Source organism: Sceloporus occidentalis, unplaced genomic scaffold (genome assembly GCF_023333645.1).
Source record: "Sceloporus occidentalis isolate IW3139 unplaced genomic scaffold, rSceOcc1.0.p SCAF_154, whole genome shotgun sequence".
Taxonomy (NCBI): Eukaryota; Metazoa; Chordata; class Lepidosauria; order Squamata; family Phrynosomatidae; genus Sceloporus; species Sceloporus occidentalis.
This window is the reverse complement of record NW_028317134.1, coordinates 2,039,236-2,060,402: the sequence shown is the minus strand read 5'-3', so window position 1 is coordinate 2,060,402 and position 21,167 is coordinate 2,039,236. Positions and strand designations below refer to the sequence as shown.

General features: G+C 39.1%; 1 protein-coding gene across 2 annotated transcripts; it reads right to left on the bottom strand.

Moving 5' to 3' along the window:
• Positions 1–304: 304 nt before the first annotated feature.
• On the bottom strand, positions 305–6,109 carry LOC149280571 (N-acetyltaurine hydrolase-like). Of its 2 annotated transcripts, XM_089500423.1 has the most exons (4): positions 5,678–6,109; positions 4,477–4,742; positions 3,728–3,868; positions 305–515 (listed from the first exon to the last, which is right to left on the bottom strand). In XM_089500423.1, the coding sequence occupies exons 1-4, from the start codon at positions 6,107–6,109 to the stop codon at positions 305–307; spliced, it is 1,050 nt and encodes a 349-aa protein (XP_089356549.1). The 2 variants fall into 2 exon arrangements, with proteins under 2 accessions (XP_089356549.1, XP_089356550.1); XM_089500424.1 differs by lacking the exon at positions 3,728–3,868.
• Between the last annotated feature and the right edge of the window lie 15,058 nt (positions 6,110–21,167).

Sequence of the window (21,167 nt, the reverse complement as noted above, 5' to 3'; positions counted from 1 at the left end):
CAAGGAACATCAAATTGTTCCAGAGGGGAGTAATTTAATTGGAATCACTTTACTTTTCTACAACTTGTGCAATACTATTATTACTTTGCTTCAAAGGACCTTTGACTACAGCTGCCTGAAGGAATTAAATTGTTTTTGAAGACAATTGTTTAAGTGTATATTTGTATAATATATACAAGTGTTGTTTTCTTATTTTGATTAATTACACTGTATATCATAAAGCATTTTCAATCTATGACCTAGACCAACAGATATGCATCATATTTTGCTCAATATAACTTGATTTATACCGTTTAAAATATATCTATTTAAACGTCAGCCATCTTTTTGGATTCTCCAGCAGTATCTTATCAATTATGTTTTGGGATATGCCTCTGAGCAACATCTTGGGAACAATGTTGGTGAGGATGTGTGAGTATCCATGCCCGCCATATTTTACAAGCCTGTTCTTTGTGTGGATATCATGGGCAATTACAATTCTGTCTTCATAACCTTCATCAACCAGGAAGCGAAGCCTGCAAAACAAAATAACAGTAAAAGCCTCCTAACAATTTAATCATATCAGAGGGACAGTGTCTGCAATATTCCCCCATTAACTAATGTTAATATACCCAAGGCTTGCTGTGCCTCGCAGTGTAAGGTGCTTGGCCACTCTCTGCCACAATAACCAGTGTGCCAACAGCAGCATGGGAAGCCAATGGGTTGAATGACATGAGGGATCTGAAGTTATTAATGTATATACTAATAAAATATATTATAATAAAATATTACAGAATATATTACGAAACAAAGCAAAGTTTGGTGAAATGATTTATAAGCTGAATAATTAGCGGGACAGTTCCTCCACAGTCTCAACAAAGGAGAATGCACATTAACACTTACGTAGCATATGCATACATACTAAGTCTCTCCTGTTCTATAGTGACCTCCTGTTGGGTGTCAGCAGTAATGCCCTTATATAACGGTGTAGACGCGTTCGCACCATTATACATGATTAGTCGGCAGGGACAGTCCAGGCTCTCCATAGAGCCTGATCTTCCATGCAGCGGCAGTTTAAAGGTTATCTTGTTACACCTTTTGCGGATGTACCTGTACCCCCATATGGTTAAGATGGGTACTTTATGAGTACTTTAAAGGGACAATCCAGCCATTATAGCCACATAAAATTTTGGTGTGGCCAGTATTGCATTGGAGATTCTGCAGAATTGCCCGCTCAATACATCTCCCTGCATGTGATGCAGTCACCTCCGCTAAATGTTGTAAGCAAGGGTCATTTCAGTGGAACATTTTTTCTGCCACTGATTGGCTGTTTAAACTGTCAATCAGTGACAGGAACATTCTCCCATTGATTTCATTGTAAATACTTTAATGCCTCTGTTTTAAAGTTTAAGCAGCCAATCGGTGGAAGGAAGAGGATTTTGCATCATAGCCATAACTTCTTCATTTTGGAAAAATATGTGTTAAACTACTAACAGAGTACTTTAATATTCATTCTTCTATAGTAGGGGTGTCAGGGACATTAGACTATCCCTTTAGTATGCATTCTTTAAAACATTAAAATGTATATAAGTTTGATGATATACACATAAACTAGCAAATCTCTATATAAAGAGTTGTACATCATTTTGTTGGCCCCGGTCCCTTTCTTTCATAGAGTGCTAAACATTCCAGTGATATGCTATTTAGGTTGAGTGCCCAGTCCTATGTGCAAACCAAACATGAGAATGAACAAAGTCTCAATGGTCCCAATCGCATAGCTTTATACATAACACAAAGTAGGAAAAAAAATGGACTAAGCCAAGACAGAAAGAGAATTGCTATTTATACAACTCCCTCAATGATACAAACAGGCAAATATTTATATATTATCAGACAACCTGTACCATTAATCACGTTAATTAACAGAATAAATGATGGTATCGATTGCCATGAAATGATGTACTTGGGCATCGCTATTGACCTCCTCCTCCTTTGCAGCGCAGACAAGCAGTTGATCTCTCTGATACAGAAACGCTTTGATCATTTTATACCGCTAAGTAGCAGAAAATTAAAGTTTCTAAACTAAAGGGGCAACAATGGAGGATGGGTATAAAGGTGTCCTTGTGATAAAAGTACATGCAGGTTTTATTTAAAAGACGAGCTATCACATCTGAGATGAATCATAACTGAATCCAGGACCGTTATTTGTGCAATTATTTGCATGTAATATTCTGTTATATAGTCTCCAGTTCTGATATTCAGGTACAGTAAGGGTGTTTTATGCAAATTTGACTATCACCTGTAAATAAAGATTGTACTCAATTCTGTCATCCCATATAGGAGCTGGTACCACGCGTCCTGGACTCTACCTGCATTGTTTTAGAGACCACACCAGCCTCTAGTGATATAGATTGATAAAAAGCAGTGCAGTTCCTTTATAAAGCTATTATTCCAAATACCTTACAGCAATTCAGCCACACTTTCACTGCAAGCAAATTGGTGGCAGCATAATTTATAGGAGATCAGACTTTAGTCTCAGTTTACCCCTCCCCAAGTGCCTCCACTTATAGCAGGGATCATACTGCAGTATGCTTCTTGCGTATGCTCAGTAGACACCTTTTCTAGTTAATGGGGGCTGAGGTCCCACTGAAAGCAAGGCGGTAGCAGCCGCTAACCACATTTATGCTGCTAAACACTGATGTTTTGCTTGAAGAGTCCTACTGAGCATGTGCAGGAACTCTGCATACTTACGCTTCCTGGTTTCAGTAGAGGCAGCTGTAAAGGGGTTAAATGAAACCAAAGTCTCTAACTTCAATGCATGGTTCAAATTACAGGCTGCAAAATAGATTGGCATCCATGTACCCCAACATGCATTAAAACTAATATTCTGTGGACTCTGCTATTTCTTTAAAATGTTGTATATGCATAATCTGGAAAGTCTGGCAGTTCTCTACTGCAGACTATGCATTAAATCTGAAAAGGACTGAAAGGCTTAAAAAACATACGGTAACTACTACCAGCAATCAACTTGGCCACGAACTTGACTGATGGCCTTTCGTGACGGATCTGAACATCAACCTGCATTTACAATTTATAGCAACCCATGTCAACTTGATAGGAAACCCGGACTCTCAAACTTCATGGCACTCAACAGCAGCTCAGAGCTTTTTACCAGTATACAAGCTGTTGTCAGAGTGGTTCCTTGTTAGGTGAGGCAAGGTGGCAGACTGCTCAAACCTACGTGAATAAACTTGCCTGACCCACTCCTTTCCACTGTCAGACCTGACAGACCCTGGGAAGCAGAACTTCACCCAGAGACTCTGGGTCAAACATGGAGAGTCCCAAGGTATGGTTATTAAATCTCCTACATATAATCAAACCTATTCCCTTTTCTCTTGCAAGTCATAACCATGTTCCATGGAACCCCCTCCCAGTCTGCAGTAGATATCTATAACTACCAGTGGCATGTGATTCAACATGCATTACAGAAACTCAAGCAGGGGGAGCATAGTTCCATTTGTATGGCTAAGTGAATGAAATGGTAAGAATATCAGTTATTGGATAGAGAACAAGGATTTAGAAGACAAGAGGAAATAGAGATAACAGCAACAGTAAAGATCAGCGTGCGTCCAAAGACTTAACTCTTTCAGGGCAAGAAAGGCAGGCTGAGAATGGGATTCCTACTATATCTCATCTGTAGAAACCAACACAGACAAGATGCCTGCAACATCTAAATGGCCATACATACGTTTTGATCCTTTCGTTGTCACTCGGCATGTCAACAGCTATATTAAACTGGTAATTCAGCATTTCTGTTCCAAATAAGTCATATTCCAGGTAAGATCCGAGCTCAGCAAACTCAAGCAGCTTCTTCTCATCAAATATAGTCCTATAATAAGAAGCAGCAGTAGTTTTATTATTTAAATGTTGACATTAAGCCATTTCTATTAAAAGGGGATTACAGATCGCTTTGTCGTCTCAACCAGGTTGGTGTAATAACATATTAAATTGAGGGCAGATTAATTGTCAAGAACATTTTCGCATTATGCACATGATAGAAGGCAGGGCACAGGGAAGGATGAAAAAACCGAGATGGGCTATTGCTTGGACACAAAATCTAAGAATAAAATGTTGCATGAAAAATTTACCAAGTAAACCACATATTTAAGCAGATTGCTTAATAAATAAGGCTGAATTTGAGCACAAGAAAAAAACCTACTTGCCTTTTGTATTGTTTGTGTTATATTGTATCTGTAAAATGTTATCTTAATGATTTGTTATAGAGCAGTGAGGTTACAATTTGGCACCACAGATGTAGTCCAGACAACCAAGAAGATGGCTTCTCCCTTCAGTTTTGCAAAGCATTAATATATGTAATAAAATGAGCAATATCTCTTTCAATAAGATAAGGCACAATAGAATAATAATACATACAAACTATAGCACAAACTATAGCCAACTTACTATATACATCTGTGATTTTGATATACTCCTTACCTATCAAGATGAGACATTACAATTTTGGACACATCTGCCCCCGACTCAAGAAGAATCCTGATTATCTCGAATGGGCAATCACTGTCTCTACCAGGGTGGATATTTACAGGGCAGCCAAGTTGGATCTGAGCTTCAGCCGTCGCCCGGAGAACTTTCTTCTCACTCTCCGTTAATGGCCAGGAACATCCTATTTCCCCGATTATACCACATTTTATATTTGTCCCATCTGCTCCTTGGAGGACTTCATTAACCAGAAGCTCGGCCAGCTAACAAAGATTTATGGATATACATGTCACACAGCACAACAAGCACCTTTATTAAAAAGACACAATTGACTTCCAAGAATAAACGCTTGGAAAAAAGAAAATAACAAATATAGTTCATCCAAAAAAGTATATAAACTGCAGAAATCAATTCATGGAATATCTACTGCGTATATATGTATAGTGGTGGATGGAAGGCACATAAAGCATGGCTTACTAATAAAGCTGAAGCCCTATGGAAATATAGGCAAGTTAAATAAAACATTGATTGTGAGATTTGCACATTGCGTTAGGGGTCCCTGGGGTGGACCAGAACAGCAGGGTGGGCTGGTGCTCCAACAGCCTTCGGAATCCAGGCCAGGATTTCCAGGTGAAGCTAATTGCAGATCATCTGGAATAATTAGGAAGGTTTAGAAGGACCAGCCTGGTGTAATTCAGTCTCTCCCTTTATCTCAGCCAAAAGAGCTGGAAGATATCAAGCTGCTGGACTGCTTTTTGTTTGGCTACAGAGTTGGTGTTAAGTTGTGAAGAGGAGAAGCCTGCTACTTACATGAGGGCTGGACAACTTTGTGCAGAAGTTAGGAGCCAGACAGAATAATCATGGAGCCAGCTCAGTATTTCAGGGAAGCCAAAAAGAGGCAAACCCATAGAGATCAATATAAAACGGGCCACAAACCTGGGATTTCTCAAGCTATTACAGCTGGTAGTTACAAAAGCCAGATTAAATTTAATGTATAAAGCAGACAGCCATACACTCCCAAACAGCAATTACAGGACTGGCCTCGTTTGAGGAATAAAAGTTACCTTGAGAAGTTCATTACTGAATTAGCTTACATAACAATCATAAATGCACAATATGTGGCAGTAACGTTAAAAGTTTGTGAGTTTCTTGTCATCTGTTATTAGTATGGATGAGAAGAAAGTAAGTAACATCCTACCTGTTCCACAGACATGGCGCGCATCTCTGGTGAATGAGTAGCATCCACATAAAATCCAGCTCCGGATATTATGTTCACCCTCGTCTCCTCCGCTAGCTTCTTTAGGGCCCTCACATCTCTGCTAATGCCAGTGGTTGTGTTTTCTACAATACTTCCTCCACCCACCGATTTAAAAAACAATAACTCCTCCTTTACGGCTTCCACTTCTTGGTTAAGAAGAAGGTTCTCTTTACTACTGTAGGGATTTTGTTTCAGCCAGAACAAATTCTTCATTGCAATGGTCTCCTCAGATAAAGCCATCTGGTGAGGAGCAGGTGGGCAATAACAGCAGTTGAAGGTCATCGTCAAATGTTCATGGGTCAAGGTGTATCCGAGCTGATCTGGGTCAATGGGCCCCAGTACAGTCTGTACTTTGCCGCTCAAAGAAGACATGTCTTTGCTCCAGATGAAGAATGTCTGGGAAAGATTTTTTTTCTTATTTAGTGATATTACAGATTTTATTTTTACCAGATGAGACAAACTTCTTCAGAATTTACAGATTGCTCTCAAGTCCTAGTTACAGAACTAGCATCTTATCTGAATGACCACTTATTTATCTGCCACTGAATAAACAGCTGTATAATAATGATGGGTCAGAAATCCAATATTAATTAAAGAAGCTTTCGCAAAGTTTAATACACACAACTTGAAAAGATTCAACAAACAAATCCAATCAGCGTGATGTCTGCCAAAATCACTATAAGCAACTGAAGAAGCTTCACCGACTTTATAAAGAAGATGTATTTGAAAAAGTTTTTTTTTTTACTTTTCATGTACATTGTAATGAGTACTAAAAAGTGATAGATTAATTAGCCATGAGAATTATTAGGTTGTCAAACATAGACACGGGCAGTACGACTCCCAGACACAATGGAAGTTATGCATAAAACGTGGTCTTATCACCATAGCAACCAAAGCAATTACTTTGCCATATGGACCATCAGGCCGGCCCAAGACATAATGCCACCTGGGGCGAAGTTTAAAATGCCGCCCCCCCCTGCCGACGCCAGGGGTCATTATCTACCCTCCCTCTCCCTCCCTATTATCTACCCTCCCTCTCCCTCCCTATTATCTACCCTATCCCACCTCCCTTTGTACTTCACTTACCTTTCAGCAGTCCTGCGGCGAGTCTCCCTGCTCTGCCACGGTACATGCTGCTTTACTGCTGAGCTAGAGGGCTCGCTGAGGAGAGGGGCGCCGAGCGGGTACTGAAAAATTGGTAAGCGGACCATTCCAACGGTTGCTCATTAAAGAGGCATTTAAATGGATACTGGAGCCCAATGTGTGGATTTTATTGCATACGAATCAGTGCAGACATTCATTAGTTACCGGAGTAAGAACATTAGAGCTGTATTGCATTTCATTCCTCCCCCCGCTGTTTCTACTAAAAGCAGGGAGCATTCCTCAGTACACTTTCTGCACATGCTCAGTAGGACATTATAATCAATATGACTAGCAGCAGAAACAGAATTAGCCATCCAAGGGCCTCAGACTCACAAGAACATAATGTCGGGTTACCTTCAACCACTGCATCTATGAATAGCTTGACTTCTAGAGGTTTCCCCAATTAAAGCTGTTTATAAGATCACCCATAAATATCGACACAGTAAACTGGTACTGCCTCCTAGGGGAACAACGTGTCCCAACCTCTGGCTGATACAATAACTAAATAGAAATACAACAAGAAGTCTTGTAACTTCAGTGTTTCCAGAGGTGTCAGAAGAGAGCGTCCGTCGCTCACACACGCTTACTCTTCATCAGGCAACATTGAGCCAGCATGATCTTCTATGAACCTATAGGAAAATGTCCCCACGGGTGCAAATACAGTCAAGAACATAGAACACATTTTCACACATGTGTACTTACTGCGTGAATTCTATAAAATCAAGAATTTGGTAAAAATAAATATTTTTTTATCAAACTGAAGTCAAATTGAATTTCATTTTTTAGACGATCATTTTAAAGTATTCTTTTTTTCCTTAAGCTTTTAGAAGTAGGTGACCCTGGTCTCACGAGTATATAATATATAGAGGGACTGAAGCAGTACTTTCGCAAGATATTATTAATCAAAACAAACATTATTTGCAGGAGCCCTTGAGATTTCACAGAAACCTTAAAACTCCACTAAATAAAATGCTTTTGGCAAAATGATTCCTGATGCTGACAAATAATGTGGATTACAGAAAAATATTGAGTATACCACCGCGCCACTTCAAGATATAACCACAGACCCCTCTTTATGTTATTGATGAATTTACTGAATTCTGTGATTTGCAAAAGTCAAAAAAAGAGACCTGTGAACTACATGAACTTTTTTCAATGAAAATATTTCACAGCTCATTCGTGCCATCAATATTTACGATTCCGAATAACATTTTATAACGGAGCCAGAGGACTTCATTCTCGGAGCGGCACCGTTTACGGCCCGGTATGAAGGTGTTTATGGCCAATGCAATGGATGTAATAACAGTAGTTCATCTTTCCCTACAAGTTATAATGCAGGTAGCATTAAACCTATGAGGTGCAGACAGAATGTATAAAGGGGACACTCGGGCCATCCTGTCCTTTTAATTTAACACATTTAATAGTACGTAAATGAACCCCTATTTTAAGATTGAGTTATAATGACTGCCAGTTAAAGGCACTGTTCCACCTTCTTTGTGGAATTTATTTTAAAACTAAATACAGGCCTACAATAAAGTTCTGCAAGGAGGCTGAAATCTGAAGCTCCAGGGCATTACTAGATCTCCAGGTGGAGCGATGTTTGGTTCTGCCCCAATCAATGCCCACTGGCTCCCAATGGCTTTACGGTCTGCTGGGGGCAAGCTAGACCCATATGCATGGCCATCCTCTTCTCCGTATCCCCCCCTCTGCCTCCCACAAGGAGCTGGAGAGCTCCAAGGATCAGCCTTGAGAAGTCTCAGGTATGACCATGCAGAGCCTTATAATGAATCGTGCCGTCATACACCACAGCCTAAGCGTGAAGCCGGTGCATCGCTCACGCATGTAATACACATGCAAATTGCGTGCACATCTATAGAGTATGGGTGTCCTCCCCACTCGTTCTGTAGAGAGTAGAAGGGCAGCTTTCATTTATGTCCATGTATAAAATGGGACTTGTGGTCATCCTACATTTACAGCCACAAATCACCAAGTGCCCCTCTTTAAAACCAAAATCCCCTTTTTTACCCCCTCTTTTCCAGGTCATCATGTTTGGTAGGAATGAGTGGCTGACAGTCACAATAATGTGTATAAAACAGCAGGAAATGTGAATGTAAATTGGATTTTGTAAATAATATGCATTATTCTTTTTCTACACTTCTTACAAACGGATCTCAGAGGCCCTCTTTGGTCATTTTACATGTTGTCAGGTATGCAGTTGGCTGGAGGAGGTTATTCAGAAACCCTGTCAAATGTGGCATACCTGGCAAGGTATAAACTATAAAAAATAAAAATATAAAAGCACTGAAACTAGCAGAATACACGGTGCGGTCTATTTTCCGAAGAGAAAGTGACATGTATATCCGGTAATACAGTACTATATGAATACCAACAGACTGAGGAGCTTAAAGCACCTATTGCCATTTTATACAGGTCTGTCTGGCGCTCTGCAGGAAGTGCCCCGTAATGACAGAAACATTCACAAACAGCTCTGCACACAAATACAGCAATAGCTGCCGATCTCACCTTCCGGCAGGAAGTGACTTTACTTTCGGGGACTCAACAGGTAACTGTGTCCGAACTGGAATACTAACTGAATGCTGATTGGCTGTTACGAGCAGATCTCTGATTGGTCAGTTCTTTCCCGTTTGTTTTTTACAAGTTCAGGGTGTTCTGTTTACATTCTTGACAGTCGAACCACGTGGCTGCAGGGCGTGGCTTAGCTGTCATTTATATTATTTGTGTCCTGGAATGACTGTGGAAGTGGATTATAAGTCTGTAGTGCAGGCAGGTGATGTCACCTGAGTTCACAGGGTGTTACATGCTTCATTTTCTCACAGTATAAATGCTTTGAGGATTGCATTAGGTCACACAGAGTGCATTAGAATCCTCATGAAGAACATATATACATTACCGTATGGGGTAGTTTAATGTCACTGACACCACAAGTAAAAAAAATGCAGATTAGGGCATTCTATGCATACTTTAATATGCATTTTTTTTAAAAAGCTGCCTTGCAGCTGCAGCTTGCCAACTTCTCTGTGGCCCGACGATTCTTTCCACTGATTGGCGGAAGTACTCCAAGAGCCCAGAGTGATGCAGGCGGGACGCTGTCTGCATTATTATGGCCTGGTGTAGTACTCAGTGCCCACCCATTCCCCCCATTAACACGGCACTGCAATGCCCCACGCAGCAGCACCGTGTGTATTAAAGTACCTTATAAATCATTTCAGATACATTTTTCATCTGTAAGAAATTTAAAAAATCAGACACTGAGTTTCCCGGCAGATAAGAACCATTCGGCCCGTCTAGTCTGCCCATTTTTCCTCATGTTAAGGTCCCAGACATTAATGAGTCCTTGGTCTTGCCTTAGATAAGACAAGATAGCTTTATGCCTATCTCATGCATGTTTAAATTCCCTTACTGCATTAGTCTCTACCACTCCTGATGGGAGGCTGTTCCATTTATCTACCCCCTCGGTAAACTAAAACTTCACATACCATCTAAGCCGCTGACTTTAGTTTTAGAAAACGGCCTCTCGTTCTAACATTTCTCCTTAATCGCCCCTCCTCTTCTATTTTAAATGCCTTTAAGTATTTAAATGTTACAATCATACCTCCCCGCTTTCTCATATTTTCTCCAAGCGTCACAGATTGAGCTCCCTTAGGTTTTCCTGATAATTTCTATCTTGGACACCATTTACCTTTTTAGTCGCCCTCCTCTGAACTCTCTCCAATGTCTCGGTACCCTTCTGGAGATGGGGTCTCCAGAACTGTGCGCAATACTCTAGGTGATGTCTGAGCGGAGATCTGTAAAGTGTCAGAACCACCTCCTTCTACCTGCTATTAACGCCTCTCGCTATACAACCCAGCAGTCTGCTTGCTTTTTCTGAAACTACCTACTTATCTTTAGAGGAAGCTGCAGTTCCAGAGTTGCAGCATACTATGCATTAAAGGTAATGATGATGGCTTAAGTGGCCCTTTAGTGGGCCCTCTAGATTCCACTGAGTACTTCTGGAAATATAATGTCTTTAACCCCTTATTGCCCACAGGATGCAATATTACGTCCTTTGTATTTTGCACCACTGGCGGTATTAACCCAAGTAAAAAGTTACTTCTTGCCAAAAAAAAAAAATCTGAGTTTAGGAAACATAATGTGACTGCAAAAAAATAATATTATTTCAATATTTCCTTATTATAACTGGAACATTGTGAAATGCCTCTATGATTCTAACAATCGGAATATATAAAATCATTGCTGTGAAGAAGTATGACTATACGATGTGAAATCAGCTGTCTCACCTTTATTAAATTCATCTCTTTCCAGAAAATACATTATACCAACGAGCAGTGTTCCTGTATGCCAAATATTTGATTGCGTTTCTACCAATTACAGTTCTTTTACAAAATGCATGGATTTCTGATAACGTTTAATGAATGTAACATTAGTCGCACCATTTGTATAACACATAATTCAATGCGATAAATGTGTGTTTGTGCATTTTACTCATGTACCTATTTACTTTGCTATCAAATTGTGTATTTTCTTCCGCAGAGTCTAATCAAACCGAATAAAGTAAACCAGGACTGCAGACATCACTCTGGTCTATGGCGGGTTGTGAAAAGGTTATAAAGAGCTGGGGTAGATGTGGCTGAGCAGCGGCCGGGCACATCCCAATCCTATACCTCCTAACTTCTATCCCCGGTGAGCTGGGATGCCGGGCGACAGAGCCTTGGAGTATCACTCAAACTCTCAGCATGCGCAGTATGCATTCTCTGGTGTCTGGACCGCGGGGCAGAGGTTTAGCTCGTGGGACAGTTGGATAGAGTGGAAAAATCGGGACTGTCCCGTTTCTACTTATAGGCATATCTGGGCACTACGGATGAAGTGGTGCTTTTCTGGATCTTCAGCGAGAAGACTGATGTTGTGGGTGGTCCCGCTGATCTCAGTGGGCTGTCCAGCTGACATTGTGGGACACATCCAATTGTTGGAGTGGAAGTGGGCTGTGAGTGGAGTGTGCTGCAACACCACTCCTGTGACCTAGAGTTTCTCTGTCGTGACCCAGAGAAGTAGCGTTTCATCCAGAGAGTTCTCAGTGATAACCCCTTTAAGTTGATCTCATACACTTCACACCCCATTGAATAGCTCAGTAGAAGTTTTTTATATTGATTTAATATCAATATCGCAGTCCAGAATCCACAGTTACTGTTTAGGGTTTAGTCGGGCAATGCGATCACTGTTACAGTTTAGACAGGTCACTGAATCAAGCCCATTGTCTGTTTGGGTAATTTCTTAGGGATAGCCTCTTGTGCCTAATTATTTTCCTCTTCTTTCATGAGGCAATATTGATTTAGCTGATAACATACACTTTTTATTTGAATCAAGGCAAGCTATGTCAGTGACATGTCAGTTACTAACAGGTTAATCAATGGAAACTTTACTGTGTATTGATTTGCCCACAGATATCATGTTTGCCCTGTAGAGGAAAAGATGCCTTAACGGGGACCCGCTACATTCACCATGTTAAGGATTTCTGGATTTATTTATGTTTTCAGTTTTTTGGGGGTTTTTTTCTTAATAAGTGTAATTGTTTTGGAGAGAAAGTTGAGACCTATGGCAAAGTGTCAACACTAGGATTATCTAATCTCCGTTCTGCTCACGTCGACTGTACAAAGTCGGAACCAACTAAAACAATTGGTACAAAATGCCAAAAAAACGTTTTCTTCCACAATTTATACTAAAGTACTAATTGCAAGTTCTCTAATCTCATCTCACAATTATACACACTCGCCTCGCACGTGCTTCACTGCAAGAAATATACAAGTCATAAAGAGCAACAAATGCACATTCAAGCCCCCTGCACACCCTTAAAATAAAAAAGTAAATATAATATTTTTTCTATATCTCCTTGATTGAAATGTTCTATTACATCAAGCCCACTATAGGAATTATATTGCCAGGCTTGAGTGTGAGTTGGGCTTTGCCCGTCTGTCTGCCTGTCTTCATTGTGAATGTTTGTAAAGAGTTATTCACTTATCAAATAGCAGTTATTCTGTCTGAGCTGTTTAAAAACATCTGTTCTGGATCCTGGAGGCTCGGTAATAGAGATATGGGAGGTAAGTCTTCCATTAATTACATTTTTCTATCGTATTAAATAGACACTGTTCACATACTGACATTGTACACCAATACCTAATTTATACATGATGTTACATTGATCGCCTCCTAAGCTCTTCTAAAATGGGCGTCCGCTGCCATACAGTGTATGTATGTACAGTGGCGGACGTTGATGCCCCGGGGAGGGGCCAGACATGGCCCCTGATGCCAATTTCGACATCGAGGCATTACAGCAACACCGTTTGGGTGAAGAAAGGGATCGTAGATCGCTTTCTACACCCGTTTAAGGTCATGACATGCCAGGCATGTCAATTGTCGTTAACTGTCTGTTTTTTCGTGAAGTGCCTGGCACGTCACTTGTCGTCAAGGGGCTAATGGCTCTTGTTTCTTATGTGGGATGATTTACAAATGCATAACCTTTTTCAGTTTTCAGTGTTAAACTTTTAAGGCTGTACTTAATGACTTTAGTATCTGTATTCGAAACTACAGCGTAAGGAATGGATGCTGCATGCATAGGCATTAATTTAAAAAAAGACTTAGGGCTCCCAAATATCTGGGGCCAATTTTGTTGACATAGCCTAATTAGAAGGACTGTATCAGACTATATGTACCTGGTTGACAGATCAAATCTAGAAAATAGTTCCTTTTTAAAACAACATGTTTTAGACCCTAAGAATATAGAATATTTTCCAATCATCATTTAATATATTAAGACATATGATAAAATATAACATAAGAGCGCTCAGCCTTTACTGAAGAAATGAATTGAAATCCTGTGCGTCTGAAGAAAAACAAACGAGCAATAAAACACACTGTATGGACTTTTACCAAGAACACAAAGTGGGTACAAGGTTTACATGTTAGCTCTCTGCCTGTAACAACTGACAGCCAGTTCTACAGAAGTTATTTATTGATCAGACATGCAAATTAAAGCTCAAGCCTCGGATACAAATATTATGTCTTCTTCAAGCTTCATTAGCATTTTTACATTAAAATTCAATTAGCGAATGTAAATCATGAAAACCCATATTACATCACTTTGTATCGAAGTGAGCTTTGCAAGTACGTAGCTGGACCAACCAAGCAAAAATATTATAAAAACATAAAAATAACTGTAATGTTTTTGTGTAACCAGAGGGTTCATGAACACTTGTCATGTGATGTGAAAGGATGCACTGATAGGTTGTTGCCATAGAATCTGAAACTTTGTGTTGCGTTTACTTGATTAAATGTTTGTGACAGATGTTCTATGGTTTGTTTACATAGAATAGTGTAGAGAGTGAATGGAATGTTTTGCTTTGAACAGCACCTTTAATATAAAAGCAGCCCCTCATGTACAATCAGCTCCTCTCACAAATGCTAGTTTTAATACCCCTCTGCCTGTTTTTAAGTCTACACCAATTTTGCAATGACAAGATAACATGCTCCTCTCTTTACTACAGTGCCATTAATCTGTAACAACTCTGCAGACCCAGCGGACCCCCTGCAGCCCCGTTCCTATGAGAACTTGGCAGGATCAAGGACATTGTTAACATGTGATGGCCCAATTATTGTATATATAAGAATCTTAAAACATCTTATAATCTGACAGTTCAATATACAATATACTGTACGTTATATATATATATATATATATATAATATACAGTATATCAAATATACATATATATCATCCAGCAAGTCAACAATCAGATTTGATAGAAATCAGGCTCGTGAAAAAATTTCCAAAGCTATGTAGTCAAAAACGTACAGTGTAGTAATTACAACCAATAAGGGTACAAGTAGTAATACATCAATGTCTCATAATTAAGATTTCCATGGGCATGTTTGGTAAACTTACCGCTCTAAACTGGTAATTTTCTTTATAAACAATAAATAAAATATTTGAGGAACCTACCCGTTTTATAGTCTTACTGAACAATGGAAGGTGTATTTGACAAATACGTCCTTTGTTCCTGGCTTTTGAGCTGAATGTGGACAAAGGTTAGACTATATTCCAGTGCTGTTAATATTAAACGTGACGGTGCTGTGAAAACTGATTTACAGCAAGTCATGTCACTGAAGATATGGTCCTCAAATTTAATCATACATAGGAATTTCCCAGGGTAAGCTACCTGGAGCTCTCTGTCTACTGGATGAATGGCGTTGTGGCTAGCTATACTGGGAAAAGGACAATTCCCAGACAGCCTTTAGTGGAATGTGGGCAAGGAGTGAGCATGATCACATGCCTCTCCTGTGCCTGGCGAAAGAAGAACAAAGGTCAAACCTGGAGCATTTTCAGGTCAGATTTTGATGAACCCAGAAAGTATGCCAGGGGAGACCTTACCGGCCTTGACAAGAAAGTTAAGCCTGGGTGAAGTTTTACAGAACCTGTCATAGCTGGGTTTAGCAATGAAGTTAAGTTATTTTAGCAGGTCAGACACATACCTGGGAATTTCCTGGGGTAAGCTACTGGGAGTTCTCCCTCTTCTGGGGGAGTGGCTTTGTGAATGGGTGGAGCTAGTCTTGCTCAGGGGTGGGCCTAGCACCAGGCAGCCTTTAGTGAGTGGGTGTGAACAGCTAGTGGGCAGAGTGGGTGTGGTCAAACACTGCTCCCCTGGCTGGAAAAAGAAGAAGCTGACCCAGGTGAAAGCCAGTGTGGTCCCAGATAAGGCCAGATAGCACAACCTAAGCCAACAAGACCTCCATTAGAAACTATTCTTACATTTTATTTGGTTTATTTCTCTTTGTAAATAAACATACAAATTGTCATAATGTGCTCTTTCTGCATCGTATTGTTTTAAGATTAGATAAGACCCAGAAGAGCTAAGGTGCTTTGTCACAAGTATAAATCAACATGAATTCACATAAAAACAATCTTTGTCATATTTGTTAAGAAATATTGCAAACAATAATATCTATAGAAGTCAACATGCTGAAAAGTACAATATTCTTACATATGACCGCAGCCTTCAGCCATGAGAAATATTGTCTCATTTCTGTCCTGCAGATAAATAACAATAACATACTACCATTGTACCATTGTCTCATTGTTCTGTGTTGAAGAAAAGACTTCTTGGTTAAAAGAAATGTTCCCTTAATTCTCTAGAGTCTTGGGTATGCCTGCGTTCCATATACCGCATGTTTAGTATGGAACATTCACATGGAGCTTATGGGAACAGAATGTAGAATATATTTTAAATAAAGTTTGGGGGCACTTAGAAATGTCTTTATTTTTAAAAGGAAAGCTAATTTTGTCAAATTTTAAAATAACATGAAATGGATCAGAAATTCAGCGCAGACACTAATGTTGTAAATGACTATTGTACCTGGAAAAGGATTATTATTAGTCATGTGTTAGCTAATCCAAGTTAAAATTTAAAAGGCTAATTGATCGTTAGAAACCTTTTGCAATTATGTTAGAGCTAGAATTTTTTTAATGGTATATATATATATATATATATATATACATACATATTTGCATATTATTTAGTGATTGTATAATAAATATTATATATAATACCAAAGAGCCTCAAGAGCTGCTTTTTCCCATATATATATATACATATATATGTACTGTATGCATAAACACACACATTATATTATCAGTTATTGTACTATTATATATGGAATATATAATATAAATGTATATATATATATAAACACACATATATATACAAACATACCTTTTATTATTTATCTTGGAAGTCAGGTAGTGAAAATACCTAAAGAACTGTTCTGCCTCTCATTCAGACTCCCTCTGAGATACCCTATTAAATCAAGGTAAATTGTACCAAGTAGCTTAAACTGGTCCCTGTCTGTCCTAATTTTATTGATTTATCTATCTGCAGCATTGTGTAATAGTTGTTGTATTGACCTATTACAGAGTAATCTGGTAAAAAAATGCACTTGTCATAGCTGCCTTTATTGGTGTTTTCCTACCTAAAATCTTCTTTTATGGCTTACACCAGAAAGAGAAGAAACATCTATTATCTGAAATGCTGCATATATATATGTATGATACATAAAAGCAAACTGTGTTTTCAAGTACCTCTCACACTAAGCGAGTCGGAAATCAAATCACAGTACAGGTAGTAATGGATGACATCCCAGACACAGCTGCCAGGCATTGTATTCACTGTTATTCTCAGTGGGAACCGTATCATGTATGTGGGATTCAAAAAGAACCCCGAATCAGGTGGGCTCATTGAAAATGCATCACAAGCTCTAGTTTTGCAACCGCAGAGTGGAAAAGAACATTCATATACGGTGTGCTATCAGAAGCTGGACACGGGGAGATGCGGGTTACATTGTGATTGTCTTAGTTGAGTCACTATGAGAAATAATGATGAATCTGGCTATTAGAACCTTTGTTTTGCCATAGGACACTTACGCCTGTTTCAGATACTAGTATTTAGAACAGTTATATATATAGATATATCCAGAGAAAATAATAAACAAGACCAGGTGCAGTATCCGCACATTCGATGTGATAATCAGAAAACAAAAGTCTATTAATAGTTGTAATGTGCAAAAAAAAGGTATAACAGTACAGCAAATATATCATTCAAAAACAACCCTATGGGGTATGTTCACTAGAGAGGCTGTTGACAGAATTGTGAATTCAACTCCTTCACTTCACTATATATTATGAAGGTCAAACGGCAGTGAGCTACAGGAAGAGTTTAACGGACCCTGTATAATTTAGAGTTAAATCAGTCCCATAACACATTTAATTATCCATGATATAGGACCAGCTCATCCCTTCTCATTGGAGAAACATGACAGTGTATGCCCTTCTTGATGAATAGTGATGTGAAAGACCACAATTCTTCTGACAACTTTCACTTAAGTGAAAAAACCCTTTATCAAATATAACATATTAAAAGTGAGAGTTACCCTAGCAGTAGCCCAACCCTGAATATCTACCCTAGTCCTTGAGAAACAAGCACTGGTTGGGAAGTACTACTCAAGAAGTAGTTGTATGGTTGGCACGGTCGCTGCATTGTTCCTTGTCTATGAAAGTGGCTGCTCTGGACCCTTAAAATTCAATCAACATGGCTGGTAATGAGGACGGGCCGATGTATAAAGACCCACCTGTCAACGATGGCAAGGTTTCTGGAAACTCATCCTTTGGCTCCTGTTATATTTTTTATCTGAAATCCCAAAAAAGAAACCCAATGGGGCTTAAATAGATTCAAGCTGTCTGTACTAAGACACGAAGGGTCCTCAATGTGTAAGAACATGCCTTAATTGGTTTTCGTTTGAATGACCCATCGGGCAGGCAAGGATACACAATTATAATGGCGGTGCTCTAAACTGTGGTATTTTACATAATTGAGGGCAGGGGTCTTTAGTATATGTATAGATGTTTACACAACGTCCCAGAATACATTTGATTTATTTTTATATTTTTCTCCCCTTTGTTTTTTCAATTTTCACTGCAGTCAGACCAGAATAAACACTTATTTATATTACCAGCCTATTTCTTGTAAACGTGTTTGGATTGCTTGTTGTAATTTGGGCCTTACACACAATTATTTACACTTTCTCACTAATCTCAATAACAATTTATATCACTGCCATTTACTGTGGGTACGATTTCCACCAAGCTCACCTAAAGACAGAGACCCATAAGTGCCAGTAAGCTAACATAGCACTATCTCATTTATTTTTTTATATTTACATCCCTTCTACACAATCTTCTCTATTCCTAAATAATAATCGTACTGATGTCCTCCACACAATTACACATCCTTGAACACACACACAATGGATTTCCTCCTTTGCCCCTGCACAGGGCAATAAATAGAGGCGCCCCAAAAATATTCTAGCTTGGCACATCTGATATATACTTCTCATGCGTCAAAGGAGTCCATTGCAGTTACATTGCACAAAATTATGTATTCCTCAATTAAAATGAACATTTTTGGTTTGACCACTCGACGGAGAGACAGAGACGTGTTAGTCTGATTAATGATTATTTGTTTAGACTATTGTTATGTTTCATTTACCTGGTTTTACTGGGGGACAAGTGGAATATATATTTTAAAAAGCTTCGGTGATGCTTAAAAAAATAATTGATGTGAAAGGCATTGCTATAAATTATAGCCATACGGGCTCAAAAAGTCTATTTCAAATAAATCTGAGAAACCTATTAACATCCAAAGTAAAACGTGAAAGATACCAAGTGAAAAGCTGCTTCTGGCTTCTAATTGTTAAATCACCCTGTGTTTGGGTTCAGTGAAATTTTCAGTTAGCTCATTAGACTCCTTTGAGAGACTTTCCTCTCTCAGCAAAGCTGATTGCTAAAAGTTCCCATGAGATGCAGTCTGCCAGAGCCCTGTCCTTACCATCATACAAGTCTATCAGTCATCTTTTGACCTTAGAGAAGGAGGGATGTGAGGTGAGCAGAAAACACTTTCTGAAGAGAACGTTATACTGTTCCCTGATTGCTTTCGGAATGTACAGCACAGTTAAAGAGAAATCCCCATATTAAAGAGAAGCGTGTCTGATAATTCCTTAAGTAAAATATCTTCAAGGGGAACAGTAAATTCAGCCTGTTAAAGGAAAAGACACATTCCTCTATCCTGCAGAGTGTTGCCAACCCACTGGGCTCAGACCCTTTTTATGTTGATAGAATGTTAGCATGTTTACATTGTGCCATTAAAAATGCAGATATTGTTACAGTTGAATATGTTTTACAACATTCCCGAGAACTCTCCAGGTTTGACCTGGAGTCTCCGGGTCATTTCTCTATGTTTAGCCTCACTCCACCACCTACGTTCCTTCTCACTCAATATTGTATGGGGTTAGCCCTGCCCATATGTGCAGCTAGCCCCACCCCATGTAGGGTTAACCCCACCCCTCACATAGACATTCCCCTAAAGAGGGAGATCATTAGGTAGCCTGTCCCGGGATGTCCATAGGTATAAATAATAAATGGGCATGCTTTTTTTCCTCATTCTGTTCATTAGTAATATTAATTATGCTTAGGGATGCCCCAAGATCCAGGCCAAATACTACTATTATTTGAAGTGTGCAGTTTTAGCACTATGTCTGGATAAAATGCTTTAATTGGAATTCTTCAGAAATAAAAAATAAGGAATTAAAAAAACATTCCTTACACAGAAAATGCAGCCCTGTTGCTGCAGCTGCCCGGCTTGAGGCAGCCAATGAGTGGCAAGAAAGCACTTTCCACGTGTATATAGCTGGAGCATCTATTTAATCATTTTAAAACAGTAACACAAGCTGTTCAGCAAATACAGTCCACAAATTCATCTTTATCAAATGCAGCTTTCTAATACATAAAGCACTGGGGAAATCTAGCACATGATATAAGCCACACATAAACATGTCAACCATAAAAACAAAATATGAATTTAAACCGTTTATATAAAATAATATGCAAACAGCTGATGAGGGACACGTTTAATGAAGACACTTAATACCCACACAGAACCAACTCATTAAGATTATAACACACAGTTAATTTAAATAAGGCGCATATAGTGGAGTTTACAAAATGTTTCAAATTAAACCTTTGCATCTCACCCCTGGGATGGCATGCGTAAAAATATGCCAGTGTCATTCTCAGTTTAAATTTGTGAATTTAATGCCTTTTTATGGAATAATAAAGCATTGTGAAATTTCTATACTCTATAATGCCCCAGATATACCTCCCAGAATGATACATAAACTGGTTTCACATAAACGGTACTGAATATTAGGCACCGGGTTCCTCTTATACTACCCTGGCATCCCAACACTGCCCTGGGAAATATACGCCAGGATAAGTTATTTGGGCCTCATAAAATCTTTTTTTTTCAGAGGACTGAAATAAAGTCAGCGCTTGCCATAGACAAATCAATTGTGACATTTCTGAATGGAGTGCGATGCATTTAATTAGCACAAGACACACTGGCAAATTCTGAATTACCCAATAAATCACTGAATGCTGGGACCCATACGGAGCTAGGAATCAGCTGTCTGCAGAGATGAGCAATAAGTGATAACAGAGATTCGGCCATTTTGTGTTTTCACACGCCTTGCATTCTTTTAATTTTTTCCCATTGTTATATATATAACAATGTCGCTATTTTCATTTTTTTCCCACACGCAAATCTGCAAGGATCAGAGAATAAACCTGCAAGCAATTAAATGTTACTGATAACTGGAGCCCATGGAACTATCTC

What these genes read in the sequence shown, in the direction of transcription:
- LOC149280571 (XM_089500423.1), bottom strand. Translation starts at nt 6,109, where the DNA reads ATGTCTTCTTTGAGCGGCAAAGTACAGACTGTACTGGGGCCCATTGAC. An exon ending in GCGCCATGTCTGTGGAACAG is followed by an intron (nt 4,743 to 5,677) that starts GTAGGATGTTAC and finishes AATCTTTGTTAG; the next exon opens with CTGGCCGAGCTTCTGGTTAA. An exon ending in GTAATGTCTCATCTTGATAG is followed by an intron (nt 3,869 to 4,476) that starts GTAAGGAGTATA and finishes TTCTTATTATAG; the next exon opens with GACTATATTTGATGAGAAGA.